Source organism: Doryrhamphus excisus, linkage group LG14 (genome assembly GCF_037039965.1).
Source record: "Doryrhamphus excisus strain RoL-2023G ecotype Guam linkage group LG14, RoL_Dexc_Guam_v1.1, whole genome shotgun sequence".
NCBI lineage: Eukaryota > Metazoa > Chordata > Actinopteri > Syngnathiformes > Syngnathidae > Doryrhamphus > Doryrhamphus excisus.
In genome coordinates, this window is record NC_136370.1 from 7890576 (window position 1) to 7912590 (window position 22015).

The window sequence follows — 22015 nt, forward strand, 5'->3', positions numbered from 1 at the left end:
TGAGGAAAACTTGTTTTTTTCAGAATGTGCAATGGAATGCAATCAGTTCATTTATTACGTCAATGGTTTTATATAAACTATAAAGAGACACTGATCGTTGTTTAGTGTACAATACGAGCAGAAGCCAGGACTTCGAGCCCCCTGGAGGCACAGGGGCATGCTGGGTAATTGGGTGATAAACCATCACACAACCTGCCTGTGTGTGTGTGTGTTTGCCCAGTAGTTCTGCAGAGCTCTGCTATACCTTCTACTATTAACAGCATATTCTGTTGATGATAAACACACACAAGAGGGCGTTTGCTTCAGTCAAATGCTACCACACACACTATATATGATATATGTCCTTCAAGTAGAACACACAGAATGGGAATAATCAATACACGCACACACACACACACAGAAGCAACTGCAAGGTGTGTACCCAAGTGTTTACACGCCTTGTTTTTTTGTTGTGTGTGTGATTGTATACGCATGTATTGGATCAAAGTCCCTGGACCTACCATGCCAATTTTTTCCATCTGGTTAAAGAGACCAAGAGGATCTATAGCAGGGGTCTCAAACATGCGGCCCCCGCCTTGATATGAAAGTTTAATGTTAGTGCGGCCCGCGCAAGTTTGATATGGATGCTGTATGGTATCATGTACCCAGAAAAAATTATTACGTTTGATTAATGTTCATGTTAAAGGTTAAATAACTGTTAATAGTTATCCTCCCTATCCGTGTGGAAGTGGTAAATTTTTGGCTTTTTAAGTTTAAAGGAAATAACTTGGAGGCTACCGTTTAGGTCGCTAGCTCTCTAGTTTGCGAGTTAGCATGTGTCTCAAGACCCTGCAGTTGCACAATATGTTGTAAATAAAAAGAGTATAAATGTGACTATAGTCGTGTTTTGTCATGTCTACAGGGCTCTAATAATACTTTGTTCATTTTAATCTGAAAAAAATAATTTGTCTACCCACCAACTATATGTGGTTTCTTAAGTTTTTATTATTTGCCGTTTTATTATTATTATTATATTAATTTATTACTGATTGATTTTCTTTATTCTTGATTTGTTTATTTATTCTCATCTTATTTTGTGCAGAAAAATAAAAAGTAAGATATTTGAGAACAGTGGAATGTTTTATCAGAGCTTTTATTGTAGAAAATCGGAACCAAAGCACTGAGAAAGTTTGGATATTTTTCTGTTTTTAATAAATGGTTTTTTTTTTTTGGAAAACCTGATGCGGCCCAGCCTTGCCCAGACCCTAGCTCCAGTGGCCCCCAGGTAAATTGAGTTTGAGACCCCTGGTTTACACGCCTTGTTTTTTTGTTGTGTGTGTGTCTGTATACGCATGTATTGGATCAAAGTCCCTGGACCTACCATGCCATTTATTTCCATCTGGTTAAAGAGACCAAGAGGATCTATAGTAGGAAGAAGACAAACACTTAAATGTGTTTATACGTCACCAATGAACCCGACACACTCAATGCTAAATATGAGCTATTTGCTCAAGTTTACTCTTCAAAATAGGCTTTCGTCGTACGCCCCAATGTTGTCTTTGAAACAAGTTTGGTTGCAGAAACAAGAGGAGACAATGACAAAAAATAAAGCGTCAAGCATCTTGTTGTCATTTCTTGTGATGAATTATTATAAATAAATATTCTCATTTTTAGCTTCCAACAAAATTCCAGATTTCCTCATTGGCACCCCTCAAATGAATATAAGGATATTATAGTATAGAATCACAGAAATAATAAGTACATATTTCCAAAATATATTGTATTTGTACACTAAATTTCACTTTTGGAAAATCACTAATCTCCGTTTGGGCATGTCTGTGTGGAGTTTGCATGTTCTCCCCGTGCATGCGTGGGTTTTCTCCGGGTACTCCGGTTTCCTCCCACATTCCAAAAACATGCTAGGTTAATTGGTGACTCCAAATTGTCCATAGGTATGAATGTGAGTGTGAATTGTTGTTTGTCTATATGTGCCCTGTGATTGGCTGGCCACCAGTCCAGGGTGTACCCCGCCTCTCGCCTAAAGACGGCTGGGATAGGCTCCAGCATACCCCTGCAACCCTAATGAGGATAAGCGGTATAGAAAATGGATGGATGGATTTTTGTATGTGTTCAACATTACTATGATTAAGATACATACATATAAGGCATGTTTTTACATTAAATCATTTGTTTTTTTAAATTGTAACACAATGTTTGTAGGGCGGCACATTCCAAAAACATGCTAGGTTAATTGGTGACTCCAAATTGTCCATAGGTATGAATGTGAGTGTGAATGGTTGTTTGTCTATATGTGCCCCGTGATTGGCTGGCGACCACTCCAGGGTGTGCCCCGCCTCTCGCCCAAAGACAGCTGGGATAGGCTCCAGCACTCCCCGCGACCCTCGTGAGGAAAAGCGCTAGAAAATGAATGAATGAATGACAATGTTTGTATTAGTTCAATTACACAGATAGTGCCGTAATTACATCCAATGTATTGTGATACTTAGTTGGGCAAAATAAAGTCATAATATCATAATAATATACAGTTTTGCTGCCATTACAACTCCTTTGTACGGTGTGTGTGTGATTGTGTGTTATTGGTGCCCCCATCTTATCATCACTCATGTCCACGCACTTCAACCACTGAACTGTGACTGTGATTCTTATTGTGTAATCACGACGTTAAAGCCCGTAAATGACAGGTCTGGCTGTGGCGCTCATGATGACAATCGGGTGTAACGAGCGGCTGCAGAGGCTGGGAAGAAAGTGGCGACGCGGCAGATGGGTGGAGATACGGGAAAGAGTTGGGGGAGGGGTTTGTGTGGTGGACATATTGAGGTCAAGCGTTGACACTTGCACGAGTCGCTTCGATGGAAGTCATGGAAGTGATGTGAAGTGGTGATGTTTACTGGAATATGAGTCATCACATCATTTTATAGACGCACAATCGCTGCAGGTACACAATTACCAAGGTGCCACCGATGTGACAAATACAGGTTAGACCATAGCATCATTCATTTGGCTCTACTCCTCCTATTCTATGCCCCCGCTGCCCCTCCTCCTGACCTTCCCCTGGAATGCAGAGTGTTTGGTTCTGTGGGGCTCCGAGGCGTATCCAAACTCTGTTAATACACGCCCCTCTCTCTGTAGTCCTCTCTCGCTCTACACTCACACTGGTATCATGTTTGACTTTACACTCCCTTGCAGCAACCTCGTGATCACCCTTCTTAGGATTTGTTTGACAGGTACCGATTGAGAGGAAAAACTAAAAGCTGAAATCACTGCACCAATATCAGATCCACCCTCCATTTGTCAGGGTGGGGATGTTCTCCAGGATGTGATTTGGTCCACTGTGGATTCTTAGGGAAACAGTCAGCTGCACATTGAAACCACGGGGATGTTGACTACAGGCAAAAACTTGCAGCCTGGATCACAAAAAAAAACCTCAGGAATTCCCTCAACAGCCACAACATTAAGTACACCAAAGAACCACCAAGGGGTTGTCTCAGCGCCTCCCCCCAACTCAACCAAAACCATTAATCCATCCATTTTCTATGCCGCTTCTCCTCACTAGGGTCGTGGGTATGCTGGAGCCTATCCCAACTGTCTTGGGGCGAGAGGCGGGGTACACTCTGGACTGGTCACCAGCCAATCACAGGGCACATATAGACAAACAACCATTCACACTCACATTCATACCTATGGACAATTTGGAGTCGCCAATTAACCTAGCATGTTTTTGGAATGTGGGAGGAAACCGGAGTACCCGCAGAAAACCCACTCATGCACAGGGAACACCGTGCGGCCCTTAAGAAAACATGTTTTACATATTTTAATTTTGTTCTTATTATTTCTTTGACATTTTTTCAAATATATTATTAAGGATGTCACCATCTGATCTTCAGGATTGGGATCTGCTGCTGATGCGCTGTATTTTGAAGATCGGATCACACCAACAATTAAGACCAGCAACATTTTTTTGCATTTTATGTATAATTATTAGAGTTTAGTTGCTCTACCTACAGCTAAAGTTGGTAAATTCCAGTTTTATGAATACTTTAATAGGGCCCTAACCTAGCATGTTTTTGGAATGGGGGAGGAAACCGGAGTATCCGGAGAAAACATTCACACTCCACACAGAGATGCCAAGCAGAGAATTGAACCCAGATGTCCTGATTGTGTGGCCTATGTGCTAACCACTCGGTCACCATGCGGCCATAAACCATTCATGTATCAGGAAATACAGTTAACAAAAGGATACAGGAACTTTTCATGGACAAAGTTGGATACAATAGCATAAGCCACAAATTTAACGCCCGATCTGGCCTGCCTACATCATTTTATGTGGGAATAATGTGTGCCAGTCATGCACTTCACCTTCTTCATTCTAAATGTACAGTATTTGTATTTCTGTATTAGTATAGACAGAAAAACGGTCCAGCATACAGTTAGTCTACACTTTAATATTATCTTATCCTGCAACAAGATATTCCAAGCATTTTTGTTATCAAAAATAAATACCGGAATGTCTGCTTGTCACCTTGACATTCTCACTTCGCTTCTCACATCGATTTGTTAGTAAAAACATACCGAAGCTTTTAGATGCAGATCTTAATATTAGATCTTAATAATAGACCACTATCCAATATCAACATGGTATGGGCACACATTTAACAAGTTGAAATCATTCAAATTTGCATATCGATTCAGAATCGTCCATACTTCTTTTTTTTTTCATTAAAAAAAAAAAACAAAACAAAAAAAACAAACAAAAAAAGAATCGTCCATACTTCAATCGTGATGTAACAATCTGGCATTTCCACACCATGTTGCTCCTCCCCGTCCAAATCCCCTGCATCACATGACGTGCACATCCAAAAAATAGCTGACCTTGTTCCATGGTAACAAGGACCATACAACATTAATTCCTACATCTATATGACTCTTCCAGAGAACCTATAGCCCACATTTTGGATCAATATTTGCAATAAAAATGACTGCAACACTTCGATTGGATCCATCTCCCTTGTTTACTTAAACGACGAAGGACGCTGACGCCTGAATAATGAGCTAATAAATAGTCAACAAATGAGATGGTTGCTCAACAACTCCCACTAGCGATGCTCAACATAAAAGAACAGCCATAAAAAGATGAAGACTGGCGCTACATATACTCAAATTGGAACGATACAGAGAAGATTATGGACAGGAAAATAAAAGGCTGGATAAATAGAAGAAGACACGGGCTGATTCAAATGGCAATGTCTGCCTACAAATCAAAAACTACCAAGATAGTATCCACACTATATAAAAATTTAATGGAGGGAAAGGCGAATACTCAATATATTAAAGAAAAATGGGAAAAAGAGCTCAAAACAAACATTACAGAAACTGAATGGTTGGGTATGATTATGACCCAAAACACCACAACATCATCTCGGGTCTGGAGAGAGCATTGCTGGAAGAATATAATCAGATTTTTCATTACACCAGAAATTAAACAAAAATATCTTAAAGCCATGCTGGCGTCAGTGTGGTACAGTCAATGTTAACCATTCTCATGTGTTTTGGTTCTGCCCAATTATCACCAATTTTTGGAAGAGGGCATGTAAAACCATGGAGAGGATTTTGGGTTACAGTGTGACTTTGTCATGTGAGACTTTGTCATGTGGGAGACTGTGTTAAGAGAAGATAGGTATTTATATAAAATCATGTTAGTAGCAGGTAAAAAAAGCTTAGTCCAAGACCCCCGGTACTGGAGGACTGGCTTTGTGTGATGAACATAATACATGATATGGAATTATTGACACATAGATTGAGGACTGAAGAAGACATGTGTGGAGAAAAATAGGTGAATGGACAAAGTTCACGAACAAAAATCAAGGAAATGACTCCATGACAGGGAATGTGGGATAGCCAAATTGTGTGCTGTGTGTATCCAGTGCCCCCTTTTTGTTTTGAGTGTGTTTGTATTGCTGTTGACGTTTTCATTCATTCATTCATTTTCTACCGCTTTTTCCTCATGAGGGTCGCGGGGGTGCTGGAGCCTATCCCAGCTGTCTTCGGGCGAGAGGCGGGGTACACCCTGGACTGGTGGCCAGCCAATCACAGGGCGCATATAGACAAACAACCATTCACACTCACATTCATACCTATGGACAATTTGGATTCGCCAATTAACCTAGCATGTTTTTGGAATGTGGGAGGAAACCGGAGTACCCGGAGAAAACCCACGCATGCACGGGGAGAACATGCAAACTCCACACAGAAATGGCCGAGGGTGGGATTGAACCCTGGTCTCCTAGCTGTGAGGTGTGCGCACTAACCACTCGACCGCCGTGCCGCCTGCTGTTGACGTTTTGTTTAAAAAAAATAAAAATAAAAAATTTGAAAAAACAAAGTATAAAAAAGGGCTGCACGGTGGTCATGTGGTTAGCACGCAGACCTCACAGCTAGGAGTAAATATTAACACTGTATAGATTTAATTGACCTCATTAATTTGTTTTCAGGCGGCACGGTGGTCGAGTGGTTAGCGAGACCAGGGTTCAATTCCACCCTCAGCCATCTCTGTGTGGAGTTTGCATGTTCTCCCCGTGCATGCGTGGGTTTTCAACGGGTACTCCGGTTTCCTCCCACATTCCAAAAACATGCTAGGTTAATTGGCCACTCCAAATTGTCCAAAGGTATGAATGTGAATGTGAATGGTTGTTTGTCTATATGTGCCCTGTGATTGGCTGGCGACCAGTCCAGGGTGTACCCCGCCTCTGGCCCGAAGACAGCTGGGATAGGCTCCAGCACCCCCACGACCCTCGTGAGGATAAGTGGTAGAAAATGAATGAATAAATGAAGTATAAAAAAAACTGTGTTGGAAAGGACAGCAGAGTGACGACACTGAAGTACGTATAATTACCACCAGTATAGTTACTACGTTAATATGCAAAGCGGATTGGCCATGGCAGGACTCTATGTATTAAGACACAACACATAAAGCAGCTTAAGCGATGTTACAAAGACGTAAAGACTCATCATCAGGAACATGTGAACTCAAACCGCTCCGGGATACCAAGATTAAAATGATGCAGATACTACAACAACTCAGCAGGAGGAGGAGGAGGAGGAGGGGGGCTTAAGTGCTTGTCCTACCTCTTAGGCAAATGTAGAGGTCACGTTTAGCAGACAAATGAAGGTTTCCATGACAACCACACGCATGAGCAGGACACTGATGGCTACCTGAAGAAATGCATAGCCTTGACTTGGCCATTTTCCGGCTTGACGGCCCCTACGCTTGCCTTGAGGTTTCAAACACTCGTCATGTATGCTGCCTACACACACTTTCTCCGGTGGTAAATATTTAATCAGGTCCTAGAAATACTCCACAGTGAGGCTGAAATGAGCTGATACGGCCATAGAAGGACATACATTGTATAGAATATAAACACATAAGGTGATGGATGGTCCCTGGAACACAATACACAGGAGCAATAGACAATCTTTTCATGTGCTATCCTGTCCATCTGTAGCCCTATTTCCTTTCTAATCCAACCATTTGCCCCCAGCAGTCGTCTTTTTCAACTCATCATCTTCACTTATGCCCGTTATCACCGCTTCACTGTGTCTACTTCTTAATTGGTCCGTTCAGCTGCAGTTAAAAAAAAAAAAAGCCATTACCCACATGCCCTGGTGCATTACATTTGTTCTAATTCCTGCCCTCCGGCCTCCAAGGTTGGAGCTCATTCCGCAGAGGATTGTGTAACACAGACAACGTTAAAAATATAGGCATTTAACATAAAATGAAGTCACGCTTTATGGGTCGCATCAAGTAATCCTTTATTGTGTAATAACTTAACTAAAGGTCAAGGGAGATATATTACCTTATTAGAGGCAGCTAGACATGGAATAGCACCCCTATAGTCACCTTTACATGGCTTAATGATAGAAAAGACTTCATATTAACTCACACATGTTCCGGTTACTGGACAGTACTACCTGGCTATTGTCTCATCAATGTAACATTACTGACATCTAGTAACACCTAGTGACTCATTCATTCATTCATTCATTCATTTTCTACCGCTTTTCCTCACAAGGGTCGCGGGGAGTGCTGGAGCCTATCCCAGCTGTCTTTGGGCGAGAGGTGGGGTACACCCTGGACTGGTGGCCAGCCAATCACAGGGCACATATAGACAAACAACCATTCACACTCACATTCATACCTATGGACAATTTGGAGTCGCCAATTAACCTAGCATGTTTTTGGAGTACCCGGAGAAAACCCACACATGCACGGGGAGAACATGCAAACTCCACACAGAGATGGCCGAGGGTGGAATTGAACCCTGGTCTCCTAGCCGTGAGGTCTGCGTGCTAACCACTCGATCGCCGTGCCGCCCGTCAAATTCACTCATTTCTTTAAAAAACAATGTTTTCCCTCTTGTTCAAGCAGCAAAGATTTATTGCTGGAAATAAGACGACAGTCACACATGCGAGAAAAGAAGATCAGTGAAAACCTGACTCGGGAGAAATCAGGGTAATCACATCCCCCACGGTTACACGGATCAGTTGAGTACTGATCCCTCCATCAATACGCCTCAGCACAGGCTAGTCGTTACCGCTGGGACATAGATGAGCTGGGCGGAAAAACCCAGAGAAGAAAAATTGAAACAAAAAAAAATGAATCCAATTCATGTTTATAATCACTGTAGTATAACAGACGTGACAAGTTACAATTGAACTAGTTTGACACTTCCTTTTACAACGGCTCGCAATGCTGCTGTGCCAAGACAAAAGCTGTAAATCCCAATGCAGCTTCATGAAAAAAAAAAACAACAACGACAAGGCAAATTTAGTGACAGTCTGAGTAGCTGCGGAAACCAGGCTGCATTGAACACATCAGTCAGAACAAGATGTGCTAACAAGTGGAGGACAATGAGGGACGCCTGTATTTTCTGGCCATGGCAACTCCTCTTAAGTGTTTAAAGAGGGATCTACTATGATAATTTTTTTGACCTTTTGAATTGAGTTGTGGACTCCTGTAGAGCAGCTATACACAATAACCCGCACAGATAACTTTCTAGATCTTCCGGAATCTGCACCAATTCCAGCTGTATTTTCTTGGTTTTGGACTTGTCGCCAAAATGATCTGTTTTAATTTATTCCACCTATGGCACGCCCACTCCGTTGTGATTGGTCACACTCCCAAACTACTGCAAACAACACTTTCTACTTCAGTTGGGAATAGGAGTTGATAATAAATGAATAAAGTCTTTGGAGAGCTAATTGAAAAGTGTTTCGGAGCTACTGGCACCTCATGATCTAATGGCTGGAGACCCCGGTTTACCGTGTATGAACTCAAATAGTAAGCTCCTCCAACCTCAAAAGGAGCATGTATTGTCGCACACACTTTGTCAGAAGCACCACTTGTGCCGGGGAGCTCAGAAGCCGGACGTGAGGGTGGCGCATTTACTAACTGCAGACAATCTTGGCACAACATCAGTCATAGAAATGTGGTCATTACAGTTTTTTAGCAGGACTACTGTGTTCCAGACAGTGAGCACTGTGGTTCTCACCACCTCCGTGGGTGTGTGTCCGACATTAATGCACCTTTCCGGCGACAGCGCGCTGTTTCGGGCTTCAGCAACAGTTTGACGGACAATTAATGAGTCCCGTGTGAAATGCAGTTGACAGATGAAAAGATTTTTCTCAATAACGTCTGACTGAGCTTGCCTCGTAAACAGAGAAGCAGAACTAGCGGAGGGTTGAGAGTGTATCGCGGCTACAGCCACGCCCATCAGGAAGACCGCTACTTTGTGACATCACAAAGAAAAAGTTTTACAACGGCCTTTGAAACCGAGCGTTTTGAGCCATACCAAACTTATTTCAGGACTCACTTCAAAATGCGCAAACCTCATTATCTGAAACTTTGGCATCGTTTAACACGAGAATACAACATTCTAACTACATTTGGAGGTCAGAAAAGTGGAAAAAGTACAATAGGTACAATAGAAAAATACAGCCTGCATCTCAGTTTACGGCAGACATAGGTGGAAAGGTGTATTAATGAACTTTGATTCCTAGAATTTTTTTTATTTCCACAATATTCTCCTAAATTTTTTTTTTAATGTTTCTCATAAGGTTATGATTTTATTCCCATAATATTTAGATTTAATTTTGGAAATCTTATTAATCTTTATTATGTTTTGTTTGATTTGTTTCGTTTCTCATTAGAATATTTAAAAATATTTTTTATTTAAATTGTGAACACATTAATTCCTTTAATATATCAACTTTACGCTTCGAAAATTACATTTATTTTTCATAGTTTCCTGGTAAAATTACAAACTTTTTTTTGCTCTAATTATTATGAATTTATTTTTATTTAATCATTGCTGTTGTTGCCATTTTTATTCCTTTACTTGGTTAAAAAATTGCTGTGGGCCATAAATACCCCCAGAGCCACACTTTGCATACCCCTGCGTTAGGGAAAAGCAGCACCAGTATTGCTGCTGGGAAATTTGTCAGTTAAGTTCAAAGGCCAATCTCTCGCCAGTAAACTAGATTACATGACAGGATAAATGACTCACTTATTGTAGTCCAATAAATGAGAGCATCATGTAACGCAGAATTCCAGCAGTACCTGGCAGTAATTTAATATTGTTGACACATTCCGATTGGAGCACATGCTGACCAGGTGTCTGACGTGGTAATTGAGAGTCTAGCACATTTCTTTTTGTGCTGACCCTCGGTGACAGGATGTCATTATATGGTGAAGGTATGTCACACGAGCTAACCACACACTCTTAAGGACTGGACACAAAAAAAGTCCAAACATGGTGCCTCTGCAGAATAACACAGGAGGAAATAGGATTGTGTTCCATGGGGCCAGACAATAATAATAATAATGGGAGAGAGAGAGAGAGAGGAGAGGGAGAGAGATAGAAAAAGTCTGACTCATCCATTCTTTACGAGCGTGCTGCAAGCTTGTGCGTGTTTGTGACGCCACGGTACGCTAACAAGGCAGATAAGGACACAGCAATGCATTCACCCTGACGCACCAGTGTAGCTGCACAGTTGCTAACATTCATAGTGGAAAGAAACAACTTTCTTCTCAATGGGCCAAGAAAGAAAACACAAGCATGACCTTTAAAAATGGAATTTCTGAATTGATCAGTGACAATCACAATGCAGCACACTGTGATTTTCACATGCATTGTATTACACAGGTAGATGAAAGCACAATTACAACATAGGGGCAATTATTTACATTTTTTTACTAATATACTTATAATATACAAATTTACTTATTGTTTGATTCGCTTAGTTTTAATTACTTAATTTAATTTATTAATTACTTTAATCCAAGTGTCAAACCAAGTGTGACTTTACCATCCTAGGGTCTTCGAGCGAGAGGCGGGGTACACCCTGAACTGGTGGCCAGCCAATCACAGGGCACATATAGACAAACAACCATTCACACTCACATTCATACCTATGGACAATTTGGAGTCGTCAATTAACCTAGCATGTTTTTGGAATGTGGGACGAAATCAGAGTATCCGGAGAAAACCCACGCATGCACGGGGAACACCGTGTGGCCCTTAAGAAAACATGTTTTACATATTTTAATTTTGTTCTTATTATTTCTTTGACATTTTTTCAAATATATTATTAAGGATGTCACCATCTGATCTTCAGGATTGGGATCTGCTGCTGATCCGCTGTATTTTGAAGATCGGACCACACCAACAATTAAGACCAGCAACATTTTTTTGCATTTTATGTATAATTATTAGAGTTTAATTGCTCTACCTACAACTAAAGTTGGGAAATTCCAGTTTTATGAATACTTTAATAGGGCCCTGTGATTTCCGCATTAACTGAATTTGCGGGATTGGCTGATAAAAAATGGCGTTTGCATGTTCTCCAAAAACATGCTAGGTTAATTGGCCACTCCAAATTGTCCATAGGTATGAATGTGAGTGTGAATGGTTGTTTGTCTATATGTGCCCTGTGATTGTACCCCGCCTCTCGCCCGATGACAGCTGGGATAGACTCCAGCACCCCCCGCGACCCTAGTGACAATTAGCGGTAGAAAATGAATGAATGAATGAATGAATGAATTATCTAAACGCAAAATCTTGTGGAAACTCTTCAAACTGAAAGACTGAAAAAACTATAATTAATACAATTAATTCATGGACGTGAAACAACCACAACACGACCCATCAGGCATTTTTTGTTCATACTACAGTCATTTCTGGTATTTCTGCTCACAAACCATAGGAACTGAGATCAATTCACTTTAGTTCGCTTAGTATAGCTAACCGAAGTTAGCTTAGCATTTTTCACCCAGCATCTCCCAGCGGAGGCCTGGCTCACATTTCAACTGAAACCCCTTATAAACATCAGGGCTCGACAATAACGATGTACCGATGGCCCGGGGCAAGTTAAAACAAAATTGGGGCAAGTAAATCCAATCAGTGATATTCCCGTCGGGCAAGTGCACTTTAGCATGCCATACATGTTTTTTTTTAAAGCGGTTCTTGTTGGGTGTTGGTAAAACACGGACTGCGTAATTCCGGTGGTAATTTGCAAACCAATCCTTGCAAATCTTGAAATGGACCAATCAGAATCGTTTATTTAGACCGCGGTCCGTAATCCACAGTCCGCGTTTTACCCACACCCGTTGTTTGCGATCAACCAATCAGCGATCGTTTGACTACGAAAACATCCATCATGGCGTCGAGGCCAACATCGTCTAATTCTGAAGGAAACAGCAAAAAGTGATGAACCAGTGCCTCCTAAACAAATATTTTATTAGCGGCAGCAAATCAAATGATGGCACAGGTGAGTGAATCACATTGCTGTGACAATTTGAAGTGGTCACAATGAAACACCACCCATTAGATCCAATACCAAGTGCTGATTTTGCACAAGCTACAAAATCTAGCGCTTCCATTTCTCTGTGGATTTTCCTCACCTTTGCTTCACAAATTATTGTTTGACCATTGAGCTTTTTTTCTGGATTAAAAACACTTTACTAGTACACAAATGTGTCTATTCAATAATGTTTCATTGTGGTGCACAACTTATATCACTGCTTACTACGACTACGATGTGTAAGGTATTATTTATTTTATTTATTTGAAATTCTCATTATGGCAGTCTTTTCATTTTACATGGGGCAAGTTCGGGCAAGTAGTTCTCACCTTAAGGATTCCCTATGGGCAAGTCATTTTGGTTTTTAATGTAGAGCCCTGAACATATTTATTTAACAACTCAATACACTCAATACAATACACTCATATGTGACGTTTACTCATCTGTATACACCAGTCATTATTTGCACTAAGACCCATTCATCATTGCACTAAAATTAATATATCTGCAATATGTCTGCTCCTGTGCAATATTATGTGTATATCTTGGATATCCTGTATATATGTATATAAAAAGTTGTATACATAATATATATTGTATATCTGTCTTTTTTTAACTGTACTTTTTGTATACTTTTTTAACTTGACTATTACACTGAAAGGAGAAGCTCTCCAATCTCGTTGTACATCTTGTATAATGACAATAAAGGCCATTCCATTCCAGCATTACTAGCAGACAAACACACAATAGATGAATAGCTGCTGGATGTAGTGGTGATAACTAGAAATGTACAGAAGTAGTCTTTTGAAAAACATATTTGATATAAGTGAGCAGAAGTTCATATGCCCTCACTTTCATGAGCTACAGTGTGTGCAAAGTGTGTGCAAAGTGTGTGCATGTGTGCCCATCTTCCTACCTTGACAGCAGGCGTGACTCCATCCTCAGCAGTGCTCTGCCCATTCTGTCAAAGAGAAAAAAAAACAACAGTCAGTGTATGTGTGTGTGTGTGTGTCTGTGTGTGAATACCACGTCCATGTGTGTGAGTGCATGTGCACACAAAAAGAGGAGGAGCAGGAGACAAAGAAGGAGAGAGAACATTTGCAAGACGGCGTGGGCGTCACACGTCCACCGTAACACTTTGCTCCTCAGCTTCTGGCGGAGGTAATAATCTAGCACGTCCTCCCTTGTGGGAGAACCTTCTACGTGTAATCGGTTTTTTTTTTTTTTTTTAAACGTACAGAAAAAAACAATGACAAACAGCTGAGAAAGTCCATGTGTTCAAACTTGTGATAGTAATGTGGAGTATTAATGGGGGTTTTACATGATATGATTGAGTAGACAGATACTAGGCAAATGTGACATTGTTACTCTATTTATTTATGCAATGAAGCATTTTAATTGTCCTCGGAGAACAAGGACAGACATTAATAATGTGCCCGAAAGGCAAGATTAAAGCGAACCTATTGTGCTAATTTTCTGTGCTTTGAATTGAGTTGTGGACTCCTATAGAGCAGCTACACACACTTTCTAATGCTTCTAGATTCTGACGCTATTTCAACTCTCTTGGATTTCCAAAACAGTCTGTTTTATTTATTCATTCATTTTCTATCCCAGCTGTCTTGGGGCGAGAGGCGGGGTACACCCTGGACTGGTGGCCAGCCAATCACAGGGCACATATAGACAAACAACCATTCACACTCACATTCATACCTATGGACAATTTGGAGTCGCCAATTAACCTAGCATGTTTTTGGAATGTGGGAGGAAACCGGAGTACCCGGAGAAAACCCACACATGCACGGGGAGAACATGCAAACTCCACACAGAGATGGCCGAGGGTGGAATTGAACCCTGGTCTCCTCGCTGTGAGGTCGCCCGCCGTGCAGCCCAGTCTGTTTTAATTTATGATAAAATTTTAATGTTGAGTAAATACAGTTGTGTCAGCTTGTAAATGATTAACTACTTGAAATATGTTTTTACAGTGTTTCCACTACATTTCTTTATTTGTAGCGGCTTGCTACTAATACATTTGGACCGTCACAGATAAATCCCCATCACCCGCGACCCAACGCCACAAATACTATATTGCAGTCATTTGGCTTTCTTGGATAGCTTCTTTTGCTTTTTTGTCATGCCTCGCCATGGACTCGTATCAATGATGACAAAATGTGTGTGACGGTAAACATAGAACCAGAAATACGTAGACATGACTGCGGCGTACTGTTGGGAAAGCAGAATAAGCTGTGGTGTTAGTTATCACACAGATGCCAACATAATAACATGGCATCATTTGAGTAGTTTTACTTTATTTTAGTTTTATTAGAGTCGTCTCTTAACGGTCAAGAAGGTTACAATGTTACTTGCACCACACCAGCACGGTTAATAAACTTGGATTTGAATGCGAAGAAAAAAAAAAACAAGATCTAGAAAAGCAACAGAGACTCATTGCGACACACAAAAGACATGCTTAGATCAGTCGCTCATTTTGACGCACCCAAAAGAGATGCAAAAACACGTCACAAACTGCTGACTCACAACTTTTAGCTGCCTCTCCGCATTTGGGACAACATAAGAGTTGTTTGCTCTTTGTGGGGTGCATCTTAAGAGTATGATTCATACACTGAAACTTGAAAACTAAAAAGGCACTTTTGTTGTCCAACTACACACAGGAACCATGTGACCACAACTAAAAACAACTAATTTGAATCAAGTTATTAGCCACATTCCTAAAAAAGTGCAGTTCTCCTTTAAGGCTGAGGGAGTGAGGTTTCAACGTACACTTGCACAGCCACACTAGCTGGCATTCATTACATATTAATTAAATATTAAAGTAAGATTATTAATAGTAATATTATGAAAAACAGAAATCGCAATTTTTGGAAATTTAGGTTTCAGAAAAAAAAGTTATAATGTTACAAAAGTATGTACAATATATTATGGTAATAGGCTGCATGGCGATCGAGTGGTTAGCGTGCAGGCCACACAGCCAGGAGACCCGAGTTCAATTCCACCCTCGCAATCTCTGTGTGGAGTTTGCATGTTCTCCCCGTGCATGCGTGGGTTTTCTCCGGGTACTCCGGTTTCCTCCCACATTCCAAAAACATGCTAGGTTAATTGCCGACAAATTGTCCATAGGTATGAATGTGAGTGTGAATGGTTGTTTGTCCACGACCCTTGTGAGGATCAGCGGTAAAAAATGAATGAATGAATGAATGAACAATACCATATTATACCATATAATATAATATAAAAAATGCTGGAATTTTGTGAGAACACAGTCAAAATATGAGAAAAAAAGTTTTTCATTTTACAAAAATAAACTCACGAGTAATGTAATTTTAGTGGCATAAAGTTGAAATATTAAAAAAGAAGTTGCAAAATTATGACAAACAAAATAAAGCTGCAATTCTAGGAAAATTAGGTTGGGGGAAAGTTATATCAGAATAAAGTCACAAGATTACAAAAAGAAAATTTATTACAAAAAGTGTATTTAAAATGTAGAAAAAAAGACATTGTGTCTTTAATATCTATAACTTCTTAGCATATCTACATGTATTGCTGTACAACATATCAAAGAGGCATCCTTTCATTTTCCAGTATGTGGCCATCGGTGGGAAAAGTTTGGGCACCCCTGACCTTAATGCTCTAATTATAGCTGGGGCATTTATTTATCTAAACCCCAAAGACGACATGCTCTTAATTGGAGAGGGGCTCTTATTTCTGAAAATTACAACATAATAAAAATAATTCATTCATTCATTTTCTACCGCTTTTCCTCGCGAGGGTCGTGGGGAGTGCTGGAGCCTATGCCAGCTGTCTTTAGGCGAGAGGCGAGGTACACCCTGGACTGGTCGCCAGCCAATCACAGGGCACATATTGACAAAACCTTATTATTAAAAAAAAAAAAAAAAAGGATCAACAACCATTCACACTCACATTCATACCTATGGACAATTTGGAGTCGCTAATTAACCTAGCATGTTTTTGGAATGTGGGAGGAAACCGGAGTACCCGGAGAAAACCCACGCATGCACGGGGAGAACATGCAAACTCCACACAGAGATGGCCGAGGGTGGAATTGAACCCTGGTCTCCTAGCTGTTTACAGAAGAATGAAGTTGAATAAAGCAAGTAAACAGAATAGAAGACACACCAAAATACAACATTCATTGGTTAATACACAGTTAAAACATGAGTAAAAGCGGGGCGGGACAACAACATAACTTAATTTGGAAACTCGAGTAATGATTTGGAGTGCATGAGAAACTGGAAAAGAACATGTAGCTGTCTTTGGCCATATGGTCATTTATTACCCAGTATATTGCAGCACAGCAACAACAGAACTAATGTAATAGCGGGCAAGGAGCAAACTCCTCAGCCAGGATTAAAGTGTAAATGTTTCAATGTTTTTTTCTGCCGTAAAAATGTGTGCTTGAATATTTAAATATGTATTATTTTTTATAGGGATGTTCTGATCAAGATTTGATGCTGCCGATACTGATATCAATACCGATCACATACATGAAGTGTAAATGTTTAAATGTACTAGTACTACATAGTGTCTGCATGCTCCCAAATCTGTACTGAGGCGGTACTCATCCCAAAATTTGGCCCACACTTTACGAACCTCAAACTCACCACACCCTGCCAAGTGCTCGACCCCCACATTGGGGGGTTGAAGAGCTATCACTGACTCAATTCCATCACAATCTTGTAAGACTTGAATCAACAGCACCTCTGCTGGTTGCCACCATGTAGTGCACGTCATTTGACCTCAATTACTTCTACCGTTTGCTCTTGTATGCAAGAGAACGTGCGCTAAATAAGTCCTGGAATTCGGCCCCAATTTTGGGTGCACCCTCCTCCTGATAAATTCCTGAAATTCCACTGTTCCACATTAAATGCAAGCTTTCTGTATAGGAAAAAAGAGCAGTTTTCAACCTTGAGCAGACATTTAAGACTAGAAGGGATGTGAAACTCCTTATGACCACTAAATAGACAATTAAATCAGTGCAACGTCACTTTAATGATGGACATTGTTCTCGCAGCGGTTTCTGGTGATAAGTACAACACCACAAAGTCTGAGTCCTTTTCTGTTTTTTGCTGCCATTTTTAAAAACACAGTACAACAGTATTTTCACATCCTCTATACCCTCTTCCTTCTCCTGCTTCCTGTCTCGACTGTGCACAGTTGAGGCACGGAGTCCACACAATGACAAGCAGTGGCCTTGACAACCAAACACAAAACAAACAGGCTTTACAGTGCGAGACGTCGTTGGGGTACGCATCGTTTTCCGCATTCTTTTCGATGCAATTACACTGTAAATGCATCATTCAAATATATGGGTTTTCTCTGGTAATTAAATGGCACACCATCTAAAAGTGCCTGCATTTTGCAGGCTTATTGATTGGACTTTGATCAATCTAATTGCACCAGTCATAAAAGCTCAGCAAGCCATAAAATGAGCCAACATGGGAGGAATGAAGGCGATTAAGTGGAAAATATATAGACCAACCACTCGTATATTATACACTTATCCAAACGTTCCAAAAATTAACTATTTTTCACTAATTTTAAATAAGTTTCAGATGTCCGACAATAGTGTGTGTGTTGTACAAATTCTAGTCTAGATGCTGAAATTTACTAAGGCCCTACTGGGAAGACAATATTTTGTCTTTGCATAGCTTCAATACTAATATACTTACAATACAATTACAATAATTACAATACTTCAATACAAATCACTGCATTTGTTTGCTGCTTGTTAATAAAGCGACTGAAATGCAGTAGAGTAGTATTCTCTACTGGTCTCTAGATGTCAGTAATGTTACTTTATTGAGACAATAGCCACAAGGAAGTACGCTGTCAATGCTAACATGTGTGTTTCTATTATTAAGTCTACTATATTGGGTATCATGGGGTGTTATTTCATGTCTACAGCTCTAATAATGGTAAAAAAAAACTACCTAAACAGGTTCAACTAATCTAAGTACTAAAATATTCAATTTATTAATATTGAATCTAACTTCACTTATAGTAGTCGGGTATGGAAACAATGAACAACATTACAGTTACATTTTAATCTGCGATAAAAGTTCCGGCAATCACATCTGGTGCTTGTGTGTCTTACTAAACGACACCTAGTGACCATTGTGGAATATACTGTATATAACATATAATTCACAGTGTCTTTGAATGTGTCTTCTGAGCTACTTCTACACTTGAAAAGGCTTGATTGAAGCAAAAATGTTGGTAATGGTTTTATTTAATTTGAACATGCATCAGATTACAATTGAGTACATCCCATAATCAGTTCACAGTTCCACATGTCCAAAAGGAGTAGGAAGAAGCAAAGCTTATTAAATCCTACCCCTCCATGTGGTACTTTTACAATCAGTCACTGTTACATTTGTTCACTTCCTGCTTTCTATAATACAGTTTACGTTTTTTTGTTTTTTTTTTAATAACGTACCTCGTACCGAAGTAGGAGGTGATATGACCATCCAATGACATAATGGGTACCATAGTAAGTGTCAATATAGTGATATATATAGCACATCATGACTGGTTCAAGACTCTTCATCCTTGTATTTAGCAAACATCAACTGCTTGTATTGTTTCTTGAATTGGCTCATCGTTGTGCATTGTTTGAGGTCCTTACTCAATCCATTCCATAGTTTGATTCCACATACTGAAATGCTATGGCTTTTTAACGTAGTCCTAGCATAGAAGTGTTTCAAATGTAGTTCTTCCCTGAGATCATATTTCTCCTCTCTTGTAGAGAAGTATTGGATGACATTTTTAGGGAATTGGTTATTTTTAGCTGTTTGAGCTGTTTATTTTAGCTGTTTGAAGATGAACTATATCAGCAAGTTTAAGTATTTGTGATTTTAGAAATAAGGAGTTAGTATGTTCTCTGTAGGCGGCATTGTGAATTATCCTTACTGACCTTTTTTGCAGTAAATTCAGCGATGTTCCCATTGGGGATCGTGGGAATAGAAAGAATCAACTGGAACCTTCATAAAACCTTTATCAAGCCTTTTCAAAGACATTTTAACATTGTGAAAGTGTAAAAATAAGTTAGCCATTTGATTTTGATGCTTAAACAAAAAATATTATGTATTTGTCATGAATTAACATGTATTATTGTCACCCAAGTGTAAAAAGAAGTTAACTACTGTAAAACAACAAGCATTGGAATACTAGCTGCCTAGAAAAGTAGGGGAAAATCCAAATAAAAGCTGAAATGCTATGGCTTTTTAACATAGTGTTTCAAATGTAGTTCTTCCCTGTGATCATATTTCTCCTCTCTTGTAGAGAAGTATTGGATGTTAAATGTTCATATTCAACCATGTATTATTCATATTCAGCAATTTACTCATATTTTTGAAAAACCGTGCTAGAGTGACGCCACGAAATTTTAAGCAAGAGATTACTGTATTACCTTATCACACCTGACCTTTCCTCTCTCAGCTCCAATATACGCAATCTGATTGTTCTTACTGTATCTAACCCATGACAAGAAGGGCATGTCTATGCATATGTGCGGTCAGTGTTGTCTTCCCGACATTGTTCTTTCAGTGCATTTCAACCTCATTAGCCGCGCATGGCCGATCCAAGTGGCCCAGTTCATAGCGCTGACTCTCCCCTGGGTATTCCTCAATGAGAGCGCAAGCATGCACACAAAGCACAGCTAACATAAATACACGGCGTTACTGAGCCAGTTAGTATACATGTGGGAATACCATTGAAGAAACATACAGTGTGCAAAAAAAAAAATGCATGAATACCTGTCATTTCTCACCGTACAATTGTCTGAACATACAAAGTAAACAAGCTCAGAGTACTTTTTCTATTCGATTACCCAGATAAATGTGTATTTCTTTACCAAGATGAGAGTATATAAGCAGCAAGCAATACAATAACCATCATAAACAGCATGCCGGTAATCCGAGCTGACTGAATTTCTTGTTATCTCGGTGAGCATTGACAGAGATCACTTTCCTCCTGTCCGCTAATTCCATAAAATGGACATTATCTATTTTTGTTTGCTTCTTTTATAGGCATCTCCCTTACAGCGGCATCAACCGCATGTAGAAAACAATACCTGCAACATTTACCATTAGCTTCCCCACTATAAAAAGGCTAAATATAGATATATTTTAAACAAAAAAGCGCTGTGTCACACACCCACCCTCGCTCCCTCCAACACTCCTACAGTCAGGTGTTCCACAGGTCACACCCAGATTAGCTGCACTTAAGCCCGACGAGGAGATAAAGGCATGAACTTGAACACACACAAGCGCAAAGACAAAGACGCCGCATGCAAGCTATTGACCCTCATTTTCTCCTCGACGGGGCTCTGACATTATATAATAATCTAAAGTAGGCGCAGGTCTTTTTCCAATGCGTACTAAATGCAAATATGCTCCTCAGAAAAACACACTTTACACTTATGAAATATGCAAACAGCTCAGAGACGCAACAGCATAAATAGCTTGAGCGGTGCTATATGCGATATCTCACATTGTTAAAGTATATCTTCTCAGGGGACAATATTATAAAAGTCATTATTTAGAGCAGTCAGTATACAGCTTGTCCTGAGGGAATCTCAGTTAATCTACTGTTAAATCTTAAAATAAAACAGATTTCATCGGGACCTAGTGTTTAGACTTGTAGACTTTATAGAATTGTCTAAGTCAGGGGTCTCAAACACGCGGCCCGCGGGCCAAATGTGGCCCGCAGGACACTAGTTTGAGGCCCCCGCCTTGATATGAAAGTTTAATGTTAGTGCGGCCCACGCAAGTTTGATATGGATGCTGTATGGTGTCATGTACCCAGAAAAAAATTATTACATTTGATTAATGTTCATGTTAAAGGTTAAATAACTGTTAATAGTTATCCTCCCTATCCGTGTGGAAGTGGTAAGTTTTTGGCTATTTAAGTTTAAAGGAAATAACTTGGAGGCTACCGTTTAGGTCGCTAGCTCTCTAGTTTGCGAGTTAGCATGTGTCTCAAGACCCTGCAGTTGCACAATATGTTGTAAATAAAAAGAGTATAAATGTGACTATAGTCGTGTTTTGTCATGTCTACAGGGCTCTAATAATGCTTTGTTCATTTTAATCTGAAAAAAATAATTTGTCTACCCACCAACTATATG

The 22015-nt window shown here is 40.0% G+C and overlaps 1 protein-coding gene across 3 annotated transcripts in view; it reads right to left on the reverse strand.

Annotated features, from left to right (window-relative positions):
• The window catches only part of rps6ka1 (ribosomal protein S6 kinase a, polypeptide 1), a 62377-nt gene that overhangs the window by 20946 nt on the left and 19416 nt on the right, over positions 1-22015 (reverse strand). For all 3 annotated transcript variants that reach the window (XM_058089900.2, XM_058089899.2, XM_058089901.2), the window contains exon 2: positions 13772-13816. In XM_058089900.2, coding sequence (XP_057945883.2) covers positions 13772-13816 — 45 coding nt within the window. The remainder of the gene's footprint in view (positions 1-13771; positions 13817-22015) is intronic.